This window comes from Podarcis bocagei (assembly GCF_964188305.1).
Source record: "Podarcis bocagei genome assembly, contig: HAP1_SCAFFOLD_44, whole genome shotgun sequence".
NCBI lineage: Eukaryota > Metazoa > Chordata > Lepidosauria > Squamata > Lacertidae > Podarcis > Podarcis bocagei.
In genome coordinates, this window is record NW_027670336.1 from 254,642 (window position 1) to 276,371 (window position 21,730).

General features: G+C 48.0%; 3 protein-coding genes and 1 long non-coding RNA gene across 14 annotated transcripts in view; 1 reads left to right on the forward strand and 3 right to left on the reverse strand.

The window, feature by feature from the left end:
- LOC308579479 (uncharacterized protein) overlaps window positions 1-14,231 on the reverse strand; it is a 67,032-nt gene extending 52,801 nt beyond the window's left edge. The window contains exons 1-3 of one of the 2 annotated variants that reach the window (XM_081214029.1): window positions 12,196-14,231; window positions 10,505-10,997; window positions 10,227-10,308 (exon numbers count right to left, since the gene is read on the reverse strand). In XM_081214029.1, the coding sequence (XP_081070155.1) occupies window positions 10,227-10,308; window positions 10,505-10,906 (484 nt within the window). In that variant the 5' untranslated portion in view covers window positions 10,907-10,997; window positions 12,196-14,231. Of the gene's footprint in view, window positions 1-8,799; window positions 9,501-10,226; window positions 10,309-10,504; window positions 10,998-12,195 lie in introns of those variants that run through there. The other variant, XM_081214033.1, reaches the window with a different exon arrangement.
- The window catches only part of LOC308579490, a 76,416-nt gene extending 55,196 nt beyond the window's left edge, over window positions 1-21,220 (forward strand). Inside the window, exon 3 of the long non-coding RNA XR_014004501.1 lies at window positions 20,964-21,220. This is a non-coding gene — a long non-coding RNA (uncharacterized lncRNA). The remainder of the gene's footprint in view (window positions 1-20,963) is intronic.
- On the reverse strand, window positions 349-8,738 carry LOC308579486 (uncharacterized protein). The gene is made up of 2 exons (XM_081214050.1): window positions 8,329-8,738; window positions 349-3,670 (listed from the first exon to the last, which is right to left on the reverse strand). The coding sequence occupies exon 2, from the start codon at window positions 3,510-3,512 to the stop codon at window positions 2,160-2,162; it is 1,353 nt and encodes a 450-aa protein (XP_081070176.1). The 5' UTR covers window positions 3,513-3,670; window positions 8,329-8,738; the 3' UTR covers window positions 349-2,159.
- Window positions 18,192-21,730, reverse strand: part of LOC308579472 (uncharacterized protein) — a 268,291-nt gene continuing 264,752 nt past the window's right edge. For 5 of the 10 annotated variants that reach the window (XM_081214007.1, XM_081214006.1, XM_081214012.1 and 2 more), the window contains 2 exons: window positions 21,227-21,353; window positions 18,192-20,809 (listed from right to left, as the gene is read on the reverse strand). In XM_081214007.1, the coding sequence (XP_081070133.1) occupies window positions 18,375-20,809; window positions 21,227-21,353 (2,562 nt within the window). In that variant the 3' untranslated portion in view covers window positions 18,192-18,374. Of the gene's footprint in view, window positions 20,810-20,890; window positions 21,023-21,226; window positions 21,354-21,730 lie in introns of those variants that run through there. The other 5 variants (XM_081214003.1, XM_081214011.1, XM_081214010.1 and 2 more) reach the window with 2 other exon arrangements.

Here is a 21,730-nt window from a genome sequence, read left to right on the forward strand (position 1 = left end):
CAAGACTCTGTGCCCCAGGATTGAAAAGATATGTAAAAGATCATGATTGCCTCAAGATATGCAACTGATTATTTAATTAGTATGTTGTGTGTTATTATGTAGGAATGCTGTGTCTGACAGTATGTTATTTCCACAAAGGGGGGACCCAATTTTTGTGTATAATAGGCTACATCCACATCAAAGTGATGCACCTGATGACCTCTCTGTGCAGCAATGGCTAAGAGCATGCACAGACTTTCACTTCTGGAAGTAGGAGCATACACCTCAGTGTAAAGCAGCTGTTCCACTGTGTAAACCCTCTGGCTACCAGCCTAGCCTTGTACTGCAGTTCTCCAGTTGCTGTGGGTTTCTTGCTGTGCAGCAGAAAATAGGGCGTGTCCCCTACTACAGAACTGTAAGAACGGTTCAGAGTGAATGATGTAGATTTCAATGCTTCCACCCAAAACCGCTGGAGCAACCCTGTGTCAAAGAGCATGGCTTCGGTTGCCTCCTGCAGCATTCTCTACCTGCATTCTGCAACTCCATTCTCCTGAGGAGAATTTGCTACAGTCAACCTGTGGTGTATGCCTTTCTGGCAGAAGAAGTTCTGCAACGCAGACCTGGTGAACTCTCCACCGCGATCTGATTGAAAGCTCTTGACCCGCAGTAAGAACAGTAGTTCTCACTGCCGTTATCCAGTCTTTCACCAAAGCAGCGGCCTCTCACTTGTGCTTCAGAGAGAAAATCCACCCATTTCTGGAATAATCATCCACCAGAGATAGCACAAATTTGGCTCCTCCCAGACTGGCAACTGGCATAGGACCCCAAAGGTCTGCATGGACTAGCTCAAAAGGTTTTGTGGTTACCCTGTCAGACCTAGGATAAGAGCACACTTGAACCTTGGCTTTCTTGAAGGCACCCTTCATTCCAGGTATTTGTCACATGCCTTCATCTTGCACCCCTCAGTGCACCCTGGGACCTTCTTCACGTACCCCCAGTTGATATGTGACATTCTCCGGTGCCAAACGCACCCATCATGAATGGGAAGGTTACCACACTGTGCTTGTGCATCCTCAGTGGGACCTTTACCTGCAATAGGCGTTTCTAGCACAGCCTGTCTTTGAACTCAACACTGACCAGTTGTCGTCCACCTCTGGAAATGGAATAAACATTATTTTCAAAACACACTTTGAACCCATCATGGACAAGAGAGGAAACAGAAAGCAAACAGCAATGCATCTCTGGAATGACATAGGCCTCAATCTCTGCCTGTAAGAAAAAACAATAAACAGACCCAGACATAGTTAGTTAATACTTGGAACCATCTGCAAGAGTTACACTTCCACTTTTCACAGCCTTGCAGTTCCACAAAAAACCACTAGATGGCAATGGCATGAGGTGGTGACGCCCCACTGTCAATCACCCAGCTCAGCCTGTGGCCCTGGTCAGTTTTTCACTGTTGCAGCAGCCAAATGATGCTGTGACGACATGTCTCTGCCAGTTCCCTTGGGACCTTTGCGAGGCTTCCCACGCTTGGCAGCTCCTGTTATCTGGTTGCCACAGAAAACGGCCTTGGAGACATCCTGTGGCTCCACTGGACAATTCCGAACCAGGTGGAATACAGAGCCGCACCGGAAACGTCGGGAAGAAAAAGCTTTCAGTTTCTTCACTTCTCCCTTCTCCCTTCACCCCCACTCTCGGGTGCAGCACAGCCTGGACCTGCTCACCCTCCAGCTTTCTGCCTGTAATGCCTATAATGGCAGCAACTTTTTAAAAAAGTAATATTTTGAGCCTGTAGTTCAATTTCCCAGCAGCTCCCCTTGCCCCAGAGAACACTTCTAGCATTCCATCTCCTCTACCTGTGGCATTGTTCAGCAGTGGGGAAAGTGACCTCTTCACACCGGATGTCCATTTGGTATGGCCCTTTCCAGGTTTTTGCCTGCTCATCGTATTTGTCTTTCATTTGTTCTCCTATGTGCGTTGCCAGTAGAAGCCACAATTCTGTGGGTACTCTAGGTGGTGCAGAAAGTTGGCAGCTATTCCCTACACCCACAGGTCTCAGGATGGTTACAACATAAAAAAACAAATTAAAAACACAAAACACCACATTTTAAAAGGGCATTAAATGTCAATCAGCCAAAGGGAAGGCCTGGTTAAAAAGGTGTGGATTTTCCTGGCTCCTAAATCTGTATAATGGTTTTTCCAACCTTTGTATGGATTCTTTGATGGGAAGTGAGATTCTGACTTTGACTGAAGCTCTTTCCACATTCCACACACTGATATGGTTTCTCCCCTGTATGAATTCTTTGATGTGAAGTGAGATTGGAGCTACAAGTGAAGCTCTTTCCACATTCCACACACTGATATGGTTTCTCCCCTGTATGAATTCTTTGATGGGAAGTGAGTTTGGAGTTCTGAGTGAAGCTCTTTCCACATTCCACACACTGATATGGTTTCTCCCCTGTATGAATTCTTTGATGGGAAGTGAGATTGGAGCTCTGAGTGAAGCTCTTTCCACATTCCACACACTGATAGGGTTTCTCACCTGTATGAATTCTTTGATGGGAAGTGAGCTTGTGGCTGTGACTGAAGCTCTTTCCGCATTCCACACACTGATAGGGTTTCTCCCCTGTATGAATTCTTTGATGGGAAGTGAGAGAGGATCTTTCAGGGAAGCTCTTTCCACATTCCACACACTGATAGGGTTTCTCCCCTGTATGAATTCTTTGATGGGAAGTGAGAGAGGATCTTTCAGGGAAGCTCTTTCCACATTCCACACACTGATAGGGTTTCTCCCCTGTATGAATTCTTTGATGGTAAGTGAGACTGGAGATCTGAGTGAAGCTCTTTCCACATTCCACACACTGATAGGGTTTCTCCCCTGTATGAATTCTTTGATGGGAAATGAGATTGGAGCTACAAGTGAAGCTCTTTCCACATTCTACGCACGGATAGGGTTTCTCCCCTGTATGAATTCTTTGATGGGAAGTGACATTGGAGCTATTACTGAAGCTCTTTCCACATTCCACACACTGATAGGGTTTCTCCCCTGTATGAATTCTTCGATGTGAAGTGAGATTGGAGCTCTTCCTGAAGCTCTTTCCACATTCGACACACTGATAGGGTTTTTCCCCTGTATGAATTCTGTGGTGGGAAGTGAGAAAGGAGCTCTGAATGAAGCTCTTTCCACATTCCACACACTGATAGGGTTTCTCCCCTGTATGAATTCTTCGATGATAAGTAAGAGAGGTGCTATCAGTGAAGCTCTTTCCACATTCCACACACTGATAGGGTTTCTCCCCTGTATGAATTCTTTGATGGGAAGTGAGATGGGAGTTCTGACTGAAGCTCTTTCCACATTCCACACACGGATAGGGTTTTCCCCCTCTATGAATTCTTTGATGGGAAGTGAGATTGGAGCTGTGACTGAAGCTCTTTCCACATTCCACACAATGATAGGGTTTCTCTCCTGTATGAATTCTCTGGTGCTTAGTGAGATCGGAGCTCTGACTGAAGCTTTTTCCACATTCCATGCACTGATAGAGTTTCTTTCCAATGAGATTTTGTTGATGGGAAGTGGAATGGGAGCTCTGATTGCAGCTTTCTCCACACTCTAAATTTTTACGTGGCTTCTCCTTCCTCGGGATTTTATCGTGGTCACCTTTGTTCTCAATTTTCGATTCATTACAATCTGCAATGGAGACAAAAAGGGATTAGAGCCTCAGGAACAAATGGAGAAGAACTGAAAGAAGTTGGGCTTGTGTTCATTACCTGTGTTGTTTGTCATTAACCATCATATTTATTATTATGTTCTGAGCTGTTGAATGTTGGTTTGTTTAATATACAGTAGTGGTCAAAATTGGGGAAGACTTTTGTAAAAAAGTGTATTTCAGAGTTTTGATGGCTTATAACACCATTTCGTTTGGAGTAATATCATAAAATATCAATGGAAAGATAATTTAATGAAGACTGCAATTCAACAAAGGTTGTTCAATTACCCATATTCTATCAAACGTTATAGCCAAATAACCAGAAAAAGCAAAACTTGCTTAGGTTGACTTTTGTCAGTGTGTTATGTGATTGCTGTCAGGTTGGTTGGGGGTTTTTTTTTGTTCTTTCATTTAGTGAGGTTGTAAAACATAATAAAATTATAGAAATGGCACAAAGAGTTGACTGGTCACCCAGAAGTGATGTAAAATTGTAGTATTAAGTGAACAGGGCTACAGTTATGAAGAAATTAGATGGAAGATTGGGGAAAACTTAACCAAAGCTGGCATTTCGATATTATTGAAGAGGTATAAGGAGTCTCAGCAACTATAAAATCAGACTGGTAAAGGCAGGAAAAGGTGCACAAAGGCAAGTGACGATCGAAGAATAGAGAGACTGTCCCTACATGACAGAAGAAAATCATTTTGGTGTATACAAGATGACATGGCGAGATGTAATGTGAAGTTGAGTGCAAGGACTGCTCGAAATGTTAGAATTCTAAGGAAAAAGCCATTGTTATCTCTCAAGCATGAGTTTGACCAAACTGCGGGAGGCAGTGGAAGACAGTAGGACCTGGCGTGCTCTGGTCCATGGGGTCACAAAGAGTCGTACACGACTAAACGACTAAATAAAATATCTCAAGCAAAGGTTGAAAAGATTAAACCCATGTTAACTGGACAGCGGAACAATGGGACAATGTTTTTGGAGGGATGTGACCCAAATCTCCTTGCTTGGTAGTGATGCCATGAAATACACAAGGGGAAGAATCAGAGAAGATTTACATCCTACTTGCCTTACACCGACCGTAAAACACCCAGATAGGTGTGATGATCTGGGGTTGTATGGCAGCAAAAGGTGTGGGCAGAATTTTCGTTATTAATGGGAATGGAAATGCCCCCAAATAAAAAATGAAATACTTTAGCCCAAACTGAAGCCTTCCGCAGGTGATCTTTATTCAGATACTGAAGCATTTATATATATTTATTTATATATTTACTTTCTTTTTTTAAAAAAATAATTTTTATTAAGTTTCATATTACCGAATTAAACCAATTAGTCCAAATTATAACAATACATATCATGTAATCCAATTATTTTCCAAATTATAAATTTTTGTGAGGGGTACCCATGCTTCTTGATCGGCAGGAGTCCAATCCTCGAATATTTTCTGCTGCTTTCATATTAAGAATGATATTTCCAGTCTCTTCTCAATCCTTGTCGTTACTCATTTTCCTTTTCATTCACCTCCAAATTGCTCCGCAAGTGGCTTGAAAGAAACAGTCTTGTTTGTATTTCTGTGTGGGCTGTGTACTGCTCTCTCGTAAATCCCAATAATCCAGGCATTTCCGCTCGAGCAAGCAATCGCCTTCTTGTTGTTCCGATGAAATACAGTCCAAAAGCTCGCTCTTTAACTTTTCCGACCTGTTGCATCGTAAATTAGTCTTTTTCCAGGAGGGCTGCCCCTTCCAGTTCACAATCTCATCGAAAGTAATAAATCTTCGGCTCGCCCTCCCCAAGACCAAACCTCCTGCAACACAGGTCTCATATCAAATCTCCATTCTAACTGCGTCACAAAGAGAGCCCTTCTTTCCAAATCCTTTACAGAGTAAAACCTTTAAATTCATATTATTCCCACACAGTTCCTTTTTAGTCCCATTTGCCAATTAGTTGCTGTGATGGATATTTTAAGAGGGAGGGTTATTAGTTAATCACATAGAGCAAAAAAAGATAAAAAGTCATTTCACCCCCCCTTTAGTTCCGTTGCCCTCCAATCCACATACCAGCATGTCTGTAGTTCTTTGACGTAATCTTCCGTCTCAGTCTTCTTCATTTCAGTGGTAAAATTGTTAGCAAATAAAAACCTCCTGCCTCTCTTGAAGCCTGTGCGTTATCTTTCACCAATTTTTTTCCTTTTAAGTAACACAACTAGTTTCGCTCCTGAAAGTAGCTTCGGAGGAGTTCCGAGGCCCGCCGAGGGTTGTGCACCCAGTGCCTCACCCCCTCCTTCTTCTGAACTCGGGGGTGATGTATGGCAACAGCGGGTGAAAACTGCATCTCTTGCCCCTGGAGAGATGAGGGAGACTGATTTACTCCCCATAATCAGCCTCTAATTACCTTGTGCGAGCTGGATAGATGTTAATATCCGCCATCTTCCAAGGCACCCCTAGCGGCCCCCTCCTACTTATATATTTTCCTCCTACTTATATATTTTCTATTTCAACAGGACTCAACTCCATGTCCTGTTGCTGCTGTGTGAAAAAGGTGCTTTCAAGATAATCCTATTCCACTGCCGGAATGGCTTGGGAATAGCCCAAACATTAACCCAATCAGAAATCTATGGAGCCAACTAAAGAAAATTCTTTGTTAGAAGCAATCCAGCAATAAAGCCCAATTAACAGAGGCAATAATTCAATCTTGGTTTCACATTCTTACAGGTGCAGAACTAAAAATTTGGTTCACTTCATGGGAAAGCGTTGTAAGGCTGTAATTAAAGCTAAAGGTTACCAATGGTTACCAAAATTTTCACATTTTATCTTTGTGACTACTGTTCCAATGAATACTCCTTCATAAAAGTCATTACATTACATTGTTCATTAAATTATCTTTCCATTGATATATAATTTTATGGTATTAGTCCACACAAAAGTGGTGTTATGAGCCATCAAACCTCAGAAATACACTTTTCACAAAAGGTTTCCACAATTTTGGCCACCAGTATAAGTTGTTCATTTTAAAGTTAATGTTCTTTTTATATGGAATCAGATTAGTGCTATTTATGTTTCATGTTTATATACCATATTTTTTGCCCCATAGGATGCACCGCCCCATAGGACGCACCTATTTTTTTTGGGGGGGGGAATAAAGAAAAAAAAATTCCCCTCCCCAGGCACGGGGCAGGCGCGGGGGAAGCCCGAGGTTCCCCCGACCTCAGCCCCCAGAACAGCCTGCTATCTGCAAGCCTAGGGAGCCGCGCCGGTCTCCCCAGGCTTGCGGAGAGGTGCGCGAAGCCCGGGGGCGCTCTTCAGCGCACACCAGGCTTCGGAATGCAGGCAGCTCAGTGCTACCCTCCGGAGCCCCGCGTGGCTTCGCGCCGGGATCCAGAGGGTGGCGCGGAGCTGCAGGAAGCCCTGGAGCGCAGGCAGCTCCGCGCCACCCTCCGGAGCCCCGCGTGACTTCTCGCCGGTATCCGGGGGGTGGCGCGGAGCTGCAGGAAGCCCTGGAGCGCAGGCAGCTCCGTGCCACCCTCTGGAGCCCCGCGTGGCTTCGCGCCGGGATCGGGAAGGTGGCGCAGAGCTGCAGGAAGCCCGGGAAAGCCTGCATTTGCCCCATAGGACGCACACACATTTCCCCTTCATTTTTGGAGGGGGGAAATTGCGTCCTATAGGGCGAAAGATACGGTATGTGTTGGAAGCCGCCCAGAGTGGCTGGGGTAATCCAGTCAGATGGGCAGGGTAGAAATAAAAATGTCAGCTTTGTTCCGGAGCTGACAGAGGCTGGAATGTATGAAAGCAGGCAAAGAGAGATAAGGACACTGGAATGTGAGCCGGAATGTGAGAGGGAGGAGGGGCAGCCGAGTGGCAGAGCTTCAGAGAACAGAGAGCAGGCAGCAGATAGCAAAGATCCACAAAATACCAATCTTAGCTCAGAGACAGAAGGGGAGAGGCCAGGAATAGCTAGCCGAAAAACTCGAAGGTGCGAAAAGGTCAGTGAGAGGAGGGGGAAAGAGGGGAAGCGAAAGGGTTTTTCCCCCTCTTGGAAGAAGAGGAAGGGGCGGAGTTTAGACTTGGCAACTGCAAACTTGGAAGTCAGACAGAGTGAAGGAGCTCCGGAGTGATTTATGTGTTTGAACAATAAACCCGAGATAATTACTGGCAGTGTCTCGCTTCTGTGGGAGAGTCAAGCCATTACAAAAAATTATTATTACTACTACAGTGGTACCTGTTCTGGAAAAAAATAAGTTTGTAAACCGAGGTACCACTGTATCACCCTCATCCTCATCACTGCTACTGCTACCTGAGATTCAATAAGTCTAGCTCTTCTCTGGAATGAATTTTGTTTGGCCCAGTCATGGCATCCCCTCCATCTCCAATTTCAGTCCTTGTTATGGCTTGGTCTCCCACAAACGTGAGACGACTCTGGCTGTTAATTATTTCAGATTTATTGCTGAAACAACAAACTTGGACGGAGCTCCTCTACTCATCGTCCTCCCCACAAGATGGAGTTGCCCAGACTGAGCTCCTCCCCCTTTCCCAGCACGGAAGCCCCCACCTTCTCTTCCAGTATCTTAGAGCGTCTCAACCACTTTTCAGATCCTACGAGATTTGGCAGAGAATGCTTCCTGCATTCCAGCGTCTGACTCACTCCTGTAGCTCTCACACAGCTGTCTGTCACTGTCTCTGTTTTTCTTCTCCCCTTTGTTCAGAGCTCAGATGACAGTTCCTCTCCCCCTCTTCTCTGCCTTCCGCTGCTAACTCTCCTCTCCCTAGGCCTGCTTCTTCTCTGGTTGGCAGCACCTGAGCTTCGCTGCCAGTCGTCTCTTTGGTCAACCCAAGACTGACAGGAGCAAAAACAAAAACCTGAAGCTACTTAGCTTTCCTAACAATTCTGAAGCTGACAATGAAGATGGCCTGGGAAGTTCAGACCAGCCCAATCCTGGTAGAAAAAGGAATAATTTCAGGAAGGTTGTTCAAAGGAAAAACTGGGGGTGGGGGTGTTAGGTTCCCAGGTGTTATAGGGGACGCTGTTGAGCTCTGTAAAAATAGATGAGATTGGTCCCATAGAGGTATTTTTTGAATTTCCAGGCTGATATGACGATCCCACAGGGAGCCTTACCAAGAGAGGCCACGATCCCACGATTCTCCTCCATGATGTCCTTATGCAGAGCTCTCTGGTCAGGATCCAGCAACGCCCACTCCTCGTCCGTGAAATGAACAGCAACATCTTCAAAGCACAATGGACCCTAAAAGAAAAAGGGAAATGTCCCCCTCTGAGACAGCAGAAATATGATCTGCTACACAATTCTCTGTTGTTTCCTTCCTGTACATTGCGATGTTGTTTCAATAGGATTGCTTTGCTGCACATTTTAAATATGGATGCTAATTTTAAGTTTTAATAATGGGTATTTGTCTTTGTGCAATAGGTGGTACTCCACATTCTGTTTTTCAAGTCATTCTGCCTACGCAAGCATTCCAGTTTCCCCAATGGAAGGATTGACTTTTCCCTCTCCTCCTGAGCTGTTCTGGGGAGTTCCCTCCCAATGCCCTAGAGCCAAATTCAAGGGGTTCATGGGGGCATTGAGGGGGGAGCAATGGGGGGCAGGCCCCATTTTGTAGCGGATGGGGCTGGTTAGGTGAATCCAGGCCACTATTTGTTCTCATTTGTCCACTGCTTAGAAACCGATTTTAGCATTCAGTGATCAATCTAGAAATATAATAAGCCTGTTTTGGATGGCCATCTGTCTTGGATGATCTAGCAGAGATTTCTGCAATAAATGGGGTCTCCTGGCTCTGAGAGACAAGCAGGGAGGGTGGCTTCTGGCAAAGGAGAGGGAGCCACATGTGGCTCCTCCTCCTCACTCACCTCTGCCTCCCGACCTTCCTCTCCCACTCGCCTCCTTCCTCTTCTGCCTCTGATTCTGCACTGCATTATGGCACAGAGTCTTCCAGCTCACTAAGCCCTGATAGCCTTTCAGGTTCTGACACCTCCTCTTCCCAGCCTTCTCCCTTTCTCCCCTCTAACCACCCATCCTTCTTCTACCTCCACTTCTTGGGCTCTGAGCCATCTTCCCTTCCTGGTTCCCCGGCTGCATCCTCCCACCATTCCTCTGTGCCCAACCAGTCCATGACATTGCTCCATCCCTCAGCTTCTGTCCCCACAAGGCAGCTTCCCCTGACCTGATCTGGTTCCACAGTTGCTGCTTCCCTTCTGTCCCCATGAAAAGACAGATCAGGAGGTCTTGCCGGCATCATTCTGTCACCTGCAAGAGACAAAAGGTAAACAGGACGCCAGGAGTGTCTGCTTCTCTCACAGGTGAAACAGGGCATCTGTAACTGCAGATGGGCCTTTGAGAAAGCCTTACCTGCTCAGAGCATTTGGACGTTTGTGCCCATTTCATATGTTTGTTGTGCAGAAATACATCTCCCCTCCTCTGGACCCTTCTTCCCAACTGTCTCCCCCCAAAACAAGATGAAAAGAACCCTCAGATGAGTTGGAAAACCAACAGAATGAGACCATATGGAGAAAACCACCTTCCTTCTTACCCTGTGGCCTCTCTCTGGTGTCCAACGGAGGCCTCTCTGCCTCACAGGAATCCAGGCCCATTTCTGCAAAGAGATCCTTTCCCTGAAAAAGAAACACGGATTAAAAACACAGAAAGGTGAGGAATATTAGAAAGAGAATGGCAAAAAGTTGACGGGTGTGAGATCTCATTCCATAGATGCTTTCCTAGAAAATGGATGGGTCATCAGCAGAACATTATGGGATGTTCTCTGTCCTGTTTGGAGCCCCTTGGGAGTATCCAGAGGAAAGTCTCTCTCACCTGCTTTCTCTCCTCTGCCTGACTCAGGAGGAAACCTTCGGCCAGGGCCACCGCCTGGGAACTGGTCTCCGCTCCGCATTCCCTCACCCAGCTCTCCATCTCCAGGGGAAGGACAGCCAGGAACTGCTCCAAGATCACCAGGTCCAGTATCTCCGCTTTCGTGTGCCTTTCTGGCTTCAGCCACTGATGGTCAAGGTGGCAAAGTTGACTGCAAACCTCTCGGGGTCCTTTGGCCTCCTGGCAGCAGAACTGCCTCAACTGCTGGCTCTGCACCTCTGAGCGGAGGGTGTCCACCTCACCCAGGATCTTCTGCACTGGGTTTTCCCAGAATCCCCCACTGCTCCCAGTTTGGCTGGCATGGCCTCTTCCTGCTTCGGGGAGAGCTGAGTCTCGCTCATCCATTTGTGCGCTCAGGAAGCCTCTGAAAGATCGGAAGGAACCCTTTGGTCTTCTGCCAATTTCTGCCCTTCTAAATGAGAAGCTGTAGCAAATCCTACAAAGCAAATACATTGTTCTGTTACAGAATTTGTAGGACAGGAAGGGAAATGGTTCCCTGAGGAAGCATGGATGAGTTTTGCTGGGAATCAGGGCTGAAGTGCGCCGCATCCCAGACCATGAGATATCTTTTTGAAAAGAAAGAGGAGGAAGAGGAGGAGAAATAAATCTCTAGCCTTCTAGCCACGCAAAATGTGGAGGCAACTGAAGAGATTTCTGGGAGATTAATCAACCTGGTTTCTGCAGCCTTCTAGTCAATGCATGAAGTCAGAACCAACAGACAAGGGAGTCATTTGTATTTTGTGAAAACGGATGCTTGGTTCTAGTGGGGGTCCTCACCCGGGGGTCCTCAGGAGTTGCTCCCCCCCACTCTCCTGCTTCTGTCTCCTTTTCTTGTACTTGGACTCTCTGCCACTCTCCTGGGGTGGGGTCCCCTTTGCTCTGAGGGCCAGGTATGTATCTGACCAACCCCCTGAGAGCCAAGTGGGCAAAGCCAAAGACATCTCCTTTGAAATTTAGGTGGGTAATTTTTTATTTTAATATTATTATTCCTATTCCTATTATTATTCTGTTAGATAGCTTAACACACACACAGCCATTGATGCCAAGGTCCCTGGAGGCTCGGTGAATAGCAGTGCCCATTTCCGGCTGCTTTGCCAGCAACAATCCCTTTGGGACAGAGAGGATGTGGTCCTGGGATGCCATGCTCTGGGTGTGAGGGGATTGCTGCAGTGCCCTCCGTGGGGAGCTGCCCTGGGAGACGACTGGGAAACTGGTCTGCAATGCAGCAGCCAGACTATGGGCTAGGATCCCTCTCTTTGTTATTGCCCTTTCTCCCCCACTTTTCCTCCCTTCCTCCACATGTTCTTTTTTGGGAGGGAGGGGGCTAGTCCACCTCCTCGTCCATCTTTGGAAAACCATTTGCACATGTTTCCTCTGTCGTGCAAGGAGGCTGAGCGATGTCACACAGAGTTAAAGTCCCAGGGACTCCTTTGTTTAAAGAAGGGAGATATTTTCAGACGGGGGGGGGGCGGAGGGCCAAATGAGTTTGGGATCCTCTGATCTCCAGGAAGGAGAGCGTGGCAGACCTGGCCCCTCCCGGATCAGGCCCCCCAGGCATCCTCCCCTGCTGCAGCCCTGGGACCCCCCCCCCGTCTCCCCACTGCACCCTCTGGGGGGAGAGAGAGGAGACTCACCAGATCCCAGGAGGGGACAGCGAGGCAGCCCTTGCAGGAGAGACCCCAAAGCAAGGAAAGGCCTGGGGAGGGAGGGGCCTTGGCTCTGGAGGACCTGGCCCCCTCTTGCTTCCTGGCCTCTCTAGGAAGGCAGCTCACTTCCCTTTAACCCTTGCCAAGCCGAGTCCCTCCCGCTCAGCCCTCTCTCAGATTCTTATTATTTCTTATGGATTTTGGGGGGCAGCTGCCCCCCCGGCTCCGCCAATGACCAGATATCCTTTTGGAGCGCGAGGCTCTTGGCTGGACTCTGAGCATCTCCCTCCCTTGGCCAGAAACCAGAGGAAGAGCTTGCAGGGAAAAGGGCTTTGCAGGAGGCAAGGAAGCTCCTCCTAGAATTCAGGAGTGGAGAGATAGGAGGGGATCCCAGGGTCATCTAGTCCAACCCCCAGCAATGCAGGAATCTCCGCTAAAGCATCCATGGCAGATGGCCGTCCGATCTCTGCTGAGAAACCTCCAAGGAAGGAGAGTCCACCACCTCCCAAGGGAGACCTTTCCCTGCCCAACTGCTCTTAGATGTCCCTCAAGGCAGCGGGTCCTGAGTTCTAGCCCTGCTGAAACAATCGCACTGGCTGCCAAGGAGGAACCCAGCGAGGTTCAAAAGAAATAAATCCTATTCTCATCATAAATGAGTAATACTTTCCTATGCATGCTTTTTATGCTAATATACAAAAGTATGCCATTTCCCTTTCCAGAAATGCTTAATTGCTAATTCAATGGACTGAAAATGGATTGTTGTTATTTTTATGTTTAGGGAAGCTTTTAATATTTGATGGACTATTGTATTATAATATTTTGTTGGAGGCCGCCCAGAGTGGCTGGGGAAACCCAGCCAGATGGGTGGGGTATAAATATATTATTATTATTATTATTATTATTATTATTATTATTATTATTATTATTATTATTATTATTTAAATTGATCAGGTGAGTTTTCTCCTTTCGAAAGAGGCAGGTGGAATCTCCACGGTTGCTAATAGCATAAAATTGAAAGGCTAATGAAATATGGGGAGCCCTAGAGCATCTGCTTGGCATGCAGAATGTCCCAGTCAGTGTAGACCAGGGGTCCTCAAACCATGTCCCGTGTGCCCAATCCAGCCCTCCATTGTCGTGAATCTGGCCTGCACGGCCATTTCAGAACCCGCCAAGTGTCCGAGGCTGAAAGCATCTCGCCGCCCGCTCAGTCAATCCTTGCGTCCCGCTGAGGTAAACGCCACTGGCGTGGTGGCGGCTCTACCAATGAAAGGCCAGGGAGTTTCACCCGGGGACGGGGAAGTGTTGTCTTTTGGCTTGAAGAGCAAAGCTTGAGGTTGGTGGAGGAAGGCAGACTTGGATCAATTCGGTTTCTTTACGTTTACTTTGAAGGTGGGAGAAGGAAGTATAGTCCTATTTCGATGAGTAGCGCAGCGGTCTTTCCACTCCTGTGAATTACATGCTCTGAAAGTTGGGATCTATTTTGATATTTAAATTTTAAAAGGGTGGAATGGAACTGGATATTGACCATCTCCTTTGCCTGGGGAGCCACGTTCTGGTTGGAGGAGGCCAGGATTTGCCCCCAAGGCCTGGGGTGTCCCTCCTCCCCTGCAGTAGGACTTGGAATCCAGGAGAAACCTCTTGGAATAGCCTTGCCAGGTGCTCAGGGATTCACCTGTCCCCATGTCCTGCAAACTGTGTTAAAATGTGACATCAAGCTTTATTTACAGCGGAAAATAACAAAGAAACATGGCGTGAGCTGTCCTCCACAGCCGTCTCCTCCTCGGTCAGAGTAAAAGAGAACAAAGGATGGAAGTGATTTACAGACTGACTTCCATTCTTACACACACAGTACAGAAGGTGTAAACCTGGATATTATGTTACACTAGCAATGGGAGAATGAAATACTGACAGTTTGGCCCCCAATTTGGTCCAAGACCAAAGCTGGCATCCCTCATGGTCCAGGAGTGCCAGGGACTCCGTGGTGGGGGCAGTGGGGGCCGCTTTGGCCCCCACTGGCCCCTTTTGTGCCTGTGTTCCTAATAGATAACTAAGTGTGAAGAGCATGTTGTGTGCTTTAGCAACAGCCCTCCTGGAAATAAGGAAATGCAACCCCCCATTGCTGGTTGACTCAAAAAAGCAACAAGGGAATCTGCTCTGGTGTCCCATGAGGTCTGTGGGGCCCTTAAGTAAGAGGAGCCACTTTTCATAACTGAATTAAAGAAATTTTAACATAATCAAACATTCAAATTACATTTTACAATTTCAATTGATGCCCTCGGCCTGGAAGTCACCGGCATCAACTGCATCTCTAACGCAGAGACTGAGGGTCTGGTCAAAGACTTTGCCGAGGTTTTTGACGGCACCTTGGGCCAATATACAGGTACGCCCATCTCCTTTAGCCTTGATCCACAAGTCGCCCCCATCAAGCTAAAGCCTCGCCGGGTTCCCTTTGCTCTCAAGGCTAAGGTGGACGAACAACTGGACAAACTGATCGCCCAAGGAGTTTTGGAGCCGGTTGACCACGCAAAGTGGGAAACCCCCATCGTCACGCCTGTCAAGCCAGATGGGTCGGTGAGAATCTGCGCTGACTACAAGTGCACGATCAACAAGGCACTTCAGCAGCACGCTTATCCGGTTCCTGTTGTCCAACACCTGCTGCATTCCCTGGGTGAGGGTAAGGTCTTTACTAAGCTGGACCTTGCCCAAGCCTATCAACAACTGCCAGTCGATGATGCCACTGCTGAAGCCCAGACGATCGTCACCCACCGGGGGGCATTCCGTTGCCGCCGGTTGCAGTTCGGGGTGAGTGTGGCTCCTGGCATCTTCCAAAGCCTTATGGAGCGTCTCCTGCAAGGGCTTCCGGGCGTGGTACCATATTTTGATGACGTCTTGGTGTCTGCAGACTCACACCAGCAGCTGTTCGAGCGCCTCCGTGCCGTGCTGACCAGGTTCCAGGAGGCCGGGCTCAAGGTAAAGAGGGAGAAGTGCCAGATCGCCGTTCCACAGGTAGAGTTCCTGGGCTATCTTATCGATGCCTCCGGTCTTCATCCAACCACATCCAAGATCCGCGCTATCCAGCAGGCCCCCACCCCAAAGAACAAAACGGAGTTGCAGGCATTCCTGGGGCTGCTGAACTTTTATAACATGTTCCTGCCCCACAAAGCCACAGTGGCTGAGCCTCTTCACCGACTCCTTAGCACTAAGACGCCTTGGGCCTGGGGTCATCGGGAGACGGCGGCCTTCAACGCGGTCAAGGCTCTCCTTTCTTCAGGCAGTGTGCTGGTACAGTACAGTGAATCCAGGCCGCTGGTCCCTGCCTGCGACGCCTCACCTTTTGGCATCGGTGCTGTCCTTAGTCACCGTTTTCCAGATGGAAGAGAAGCACCGCTCGCCTACTTTTCCAGGACACTATCTCCGACGGAACGGAATTACAGCCAGCTCGACAAGGAGGCATTGGCACTTGTGGCTGGAGTGAAGAGGTTCCATGAATACCTCTATGGCAGGACTTTTGACCTCATCACTGACCACAAGCCACTCCTGGGCCTCCTCGCCGGTGATCGTCCAACTCCACCGGTCCTCTCACCACGCATGCTGCGATGGACTGTTTTCCTGGCTGCCTACCACTACCGGCTCATCCATCGCCCGGGGAAATCGATGGGCCATGCCGACGCCCTCAGCCGTTGCCCTCTTCCAGCATTTGTGGAAGACCCGGCTCCAGCTTCATCGCTCCTTCTGATTGAGGATCTTCCGGCAGCGCCTGTATCGGCTGCCACTGTGGCCTCCGCATCTGCCCAGGATCGCACCATCAGCCGGGTGCTCAACTGGGTGTGGAGGGGGTGGCCACAAGGGCCTTTTGCATCGGAGTTCCAGCCCTTCGCAACCAGACAACATGAACTCTCAGCTCATCGTGGCTGCCTGCTGTGGGGAGACCGCGTCGTGATTCCCCAGGGACTCCGTCAGCGCCTCCTGGAGGCTCTGCACGTTGGCCACCCGGGAATTGTCAAAATGAAGGCGTTGGCTCGGTGTTACGTCTGGTGGCCTAATATGGACGATGCCATCACTGCCTGGGTGTCTGCCTGTCAAGCGTGCCAGGAGTCGAGGCCTGCACCACCGGCAGCTAAGGGACACACCTGGGAGACGCCAAAGACACCCTGGTCGAGGGTGCACATCGATCTGGCTGGCCCTTTTCACGGCCGGACCTTTATGGTAGTGGTGGACGCCTATTCCAAATGGCTGGAGGTCGCCCTGATGCCCTCCACCACTACCGAAGCTGTCATCCGGGTGCTGCGAGGCCTGTTTGCAACGCATGGGTGTCCTGATGTCCTTGTCTCTGACAACGGACCGCAGTTCACGTCAGGCACGTTTGAGCGGTATCTTTTGGGGCTGGGCATCCGCCATGCCCTAACGGCACCCTTTCATCCATCCAGCAACGGGCAAGCGGAAAGAATGGTGCGCTCGACAAAAGAGGCACTGGCGCGCCTGGACCGGGGAGACTGGCATGAGCGGGTCGCCGAATACTTGTTCGTGCAACACATCACCCCTCATGCGGCCACAGGGAGGAGTCCTGCTGAACTGCTTATGGGCCGCCGCCTCAGGTCACCGCTCGACCGGCTACACCCAGACTTTGCCGTGGCTGAACCCCCAGGCTGTGCCAACGCACCACGGTCATTTGTCCCAGGAAACCAGGTCTTTGCTCGGAACTACGTGGGGGACATCCCTTGGGTGCCAGCCACAGTAGTGGGAGTCACTGGACCTCGCTCGTACCAGGTGGCACTCGAAGACGGACGCTTGTGGCGACGGCACATAGACCAGCTTAGGCGCAGGGTTGGGGACTTGGACACTACCGAGGTGCCCCCAACTGCGCTTGCGGCTCCAGAAGAGACACGTACAGATGGCGAGGCCCCACCTACACCTCCCTCGCAAACTGCCAGTGTGGAGCCGAACCAAGCCGTTTCAGAACAGACTCAGACCACTCCACTTGCGGAGGCTCCACCCACAGCAGCGGATCCAAGGGAGTTGGTTCCAACGCCACCTAGGGTCGCACCACAGCCTCAGCGAGAACTGTGTGGCCCTCCGGACTTGGCTACCAGTCCCCGGCGGTCTGGCAGAGTTTCCAAGCGCCCAACTTATTTAAAGGACTATGTTGTTGGACAGGTATCACTGTTGGTCTAAGTATGGGAAATGTAACCGATATGCTTTTGTGCTTAATGGAACCATTACGCGTAGTGCTGTATATAGGGAAACCATTACGATTGTAACTAACGCTTTATCTCGGTGGGGAGGGGTGTTATGTAGTGTAGTTTCACCCTGGGCCAACAGGGGGATACTGTATATAGTTTTCACTCAGGTCTGTAGATAGTTTTCACTCAGGTCCGCGGCAGTTATTTTAGGCGGGAACTCTGGGCTGTTGTGGTTACAATGTTGACAGCCGGCTGCCTATAAATACAGGCCGGCTGAGCTGTTCGCAGTCAGTTCTATTCCAGCTTACCATAATAGTGAGTATTGGAGGAAACAAGAGTAGGGAGAGGATCCCTCAGACCTTCCTCCCGCTGCCAGGGCTCTTTGCCCCCCACTCTGCACTCTCAGCAGTGAGGAACTGAAGCCCTCCGCTGTCCCGGGGTTTTTTAAAATGCTGGGGGTGGGAAGAAAAGCCCTTGTCCCCCCCCCAGCCTTCAGAAGAGGTCGGGGGACAGACTGTCCCCGGACCTGGTCTGAAGTCGGTTTCCCTAGGAACGCATTAATTGATTTTCAATGCATTCCTATGGGAAACCGTGCATCGCAAGACAAAAAACTCGCAAGAAGAAGAAACTTGCGGAACGAATTAATTTCGTCTTGCGAGGCACCACGGTATTTTGTTTTCTTCGTGACCTTTGTGAGTTTATTTTTTTATTTTTTAAGAGGGCAAATTGAAAGAGAAATTGTATGGCAAGTTGCAGAAGAATAAAAGGTTGTGTTTGAAAAAAAACACACCAAAAACTGGGGGGTGGCATCCTTAAATATTTTATTGGGGGTGGGGCAAAGACCCCTAGGCCCCTATTCCCTACACCCAGGTCTCAGGATGGTTACAACATAAAAAAACCAAGAAACAAAAAAACACACCACATATTAAAAGGCATTAGATGTCAATCAGCCAAAAGCCTGGTTAAAAAGGCGCGTCTGCCTGGTTCCTAAAGCTGTATAATGGTTTTTCTGACCATTGTATGGATTCTTTGATGGGAAGTAAGATTGGCCCTCTGACTGAAGCTCTTTCCACATTCCACGCACTGATAGGGTTTCTCCCCTGTATGAATTCTGTGATGGGAAGTGAGAGAGGAGCTACATGTGAAGCTCTTTCCACATTCCACACACTGATAGGGTTTCTCCCCTGTATGAATTCTTTGATGGGAAGTGAGAGAGGAGCTATTTCTGAAGCTCTTTCCACATTCCATGCACTGATAGGGTTTCTCCCCTGTATGAATTCTTTGATGGGAAGTAAGGGAGGAGCTCTTCCTGAAGTTCTTTCCACATTCCACGCACTGATAGGGTTTCTCCCCTGTATGAATTGTTTGATGGAAAGTGAGACTGTGGCTGTGAGTGAAGCTCTTCCCACATTCCACACACTTATAGGGTTTCTCCCCTGTATGAATTCTTTGATGGGAAGTAAGAGAGGAGCTCTTCCTGAATCTCCTTCCACATTCCACACACTGATAGGGTTTCTCCCCTGTATGAATTGTTTGATGGAAAGTGAGGCTGTGGTTGTGACTAAAGCTCTTTCCACATTCCACACACTTATAGGGTTTCTCCCCTGTATGAATTCTTTGATGGGAAGTGAGAGAGGAGCTTTCAGTGAAGCTCTTTCCACATTTGACACACTGATAGGGTTTCTCCCCTGTATGAATTCTCTGATGCTTAGTGAGATTGGAACTCTTCCTGAAGTTCTTTCCACATTCCACACACTGATATGGTTTCTCCCCTGTATGAATTCTTTGATGGAAAGTGAGAGAGGTGCTATCAGTGAAGCTCTTTCCACATTCCACACACTGATAGGGTTTCTCCCCTGTATGAATTCTTTGATGATAAGTGAGAGAGGTGCTATCAGTGAAGCTCTTTCCACATTCCACACACTGATAGGGTTTCTCCCCTGTATGAATTCTTTGATGGGAAGTGAGAGAGGAGCTATTTCTGAAGCTCTTTCCACATTCCATGCACTGATAGGGTTTCTCCCCTGTATGAATTCTTTGATGGGAAGTAAGGGAGGAGCTCTTCCTGAAGTTCTTTCCACATTCCACGCACTGATAGGGTTTCTCCCCTGTATGAATTGTTTGATGGAAAGTGAGACTGTGGCTGTGAGTGAAGCTCTTCCCACATTCCACACACTTATAGGGTTTCTCCCCTGTATGAATTCTTTGATGGGAAGTAAGAGAGGAGCTCTTCCTGAATCTCCTTCCACATTCCACACACTGATAGGGTTTCTCCCCTGTATGAATTGTTTGATGGAAAGTGAGGCTGTGGTTGTGACTAAAGCTCTTTCCACATTCCACACACTTATAGGGTTTCTCCCCTGTATGAATTCTTTGATGGGAAGTGAGAGAGGAGCTTTCAGTGAAGCTCTTTCCACATTTGACACACTGATAGGGTTTCTCCCCTGTATGAATTCTCTGATGCTTAGTGAGATTGGAACTCTTCCTGAAGTTCTTTCCACATTCCACGCACTGATATGGTTTCTCCCCTGTATGAATTCTTTGATGGAAAGTGAGAGAGGTGCTATCAGTGAAGCTCTTTCCACATTCCACACACTGATAGGGTTTCTCCCCTGTATGAATTCTTTGATGATAAGTGAGAGAGGTGCTATCAGTGAAGCTCTTTCCACATTCCACACACTGATAGGGTTTCTCCCCTGTATGAATTCTTTGATGGGAAGTGAGATGGGAGTTCTGACTGAAGCTCTTTCCACATTCCACGCACTTATAGGGTTTCTCCCCTGTATGAATTCTTTGATGGGAAGTGAGAGAGGAACTACCTGTGAAGCTCTTTCCACATTCCACACACTGATAGGGTTTCTCCCCTGTATGAATTCTTTGATGTAAAGTGAATTCGGAGCTCCCCCTGAAGCTCTTTCCGCATGCCACACACTGATAGGGTTTCTCCCCTGTATGAATTCTTCGATGGGTGATGAGAGAGGAGCTCTGACTGAAGGTCTTTCCACATTCCACACACTGATAGGGTTTCTCCCCTGTATGAATTCTTTGATGGGTGATGAGAGAGGAGCTCTGACTGAAGGTCTTTCCACATTCCACACACTGATAGGGTTTCTCCCCTGTATGAATTCTTAGATGAGACGTTAGAATGTCCTTCGTCCTGAAGCTCTTTCCACATTCCACACAATGATAGGGTTTCTCTCCTGTATGAATTCTCTGGTGCTTAGTGAGATCGGAGCTCTGACTGAAGCTCTTTCCACATTCCATGCACTGATAGAGTTTCTTTCCAATGAGATTTTGTTGATGGGAAGTGGAATGGGAGCTCTGACTGCAGCTTTCTCCACACTCCAAATTTTTACGTGGCTTCTCCTCCCTCAGGATTTTATCGTGGTCACCTTTGCTCTCAATTTCCAATTCATCAGAATCTGCAATGGAGACAAAAAGGGATTAAGAGCCTCAGGAACAAATGGAGAAGAAATGAAGGGAGTTGGGTGTGTGTTCATTACCTGTGTTGTTTGTCATTTTACCAACATATTTATTATTAGATTCTGAAGACTTGTTGTTTTGTCTGATATATAGTAGTGGTCAAAATTGTGGAAGGTTGAAGCTGACACTGAAGATGGCCTGGGAAGTTCACACCAGCCCAATCGTGGTAAAGAAAGGAATATTTTGAAGAAGATTGTTCAAAGAAAAAACTGTAAGTTACTGTTTATTGTGGGGGTGTTATGTTCCCAGGTGTTATAGGGGGCGCTGTTGAACTCTGTGAAAATATATGAGGTTGGTCACATAGAGGTATTTTTTAAATCTCCAGGCAGATATGACGATCCCACAGGGAGCCTTACCAAGAGAGGCCACAATCCCACGATTCTCCTCCATGACGTCCTTATGCAGAGCTCTCTGGTCAGGATCCAGCAACGCCCACTCCTCATCCGTGAAACGAACAGCGATATCTTCAAAGCACACTGGACCCTAAAAAAAAAGGAAATGTCTTCCTCTGAGACAGCAGAAATATGATCTGCTACACAATGCTCTGTTGTTTCTTTCCTGTTTAATAATAATAATAATAATAATAATAATAATAATAATAATAATAATAATAATTTATTATTTATACCCCGCCCATCTTGTTGGGTTTCCCCAGCCACTCTGGGCGGCTTCCAACAAAACACTAAAATACAATAAGCTATTAAACATTAAAAGCTTCCCTAAACAGGGCTGCCTTTAGATGTCTTCTAAAAGTTTGGTAGTTATTTTTCTCTTTGACATCTGGTGAGAGGGCGTTCCACAGGGCGGGTGTCACTACCGAGAAGGCCCTGTACCTGGTTCCCTGTAACTTGGCTTCTCGC

Coding starts and splice junctions, on each gene's coding strand:
- LOC308579486 (XM_081214050.1), bottom strand. CDS start 3,512: ATGGAATGTGGAAAAAGCTTCAGTCAGAGCTCCGATCTCACTAAGCAC.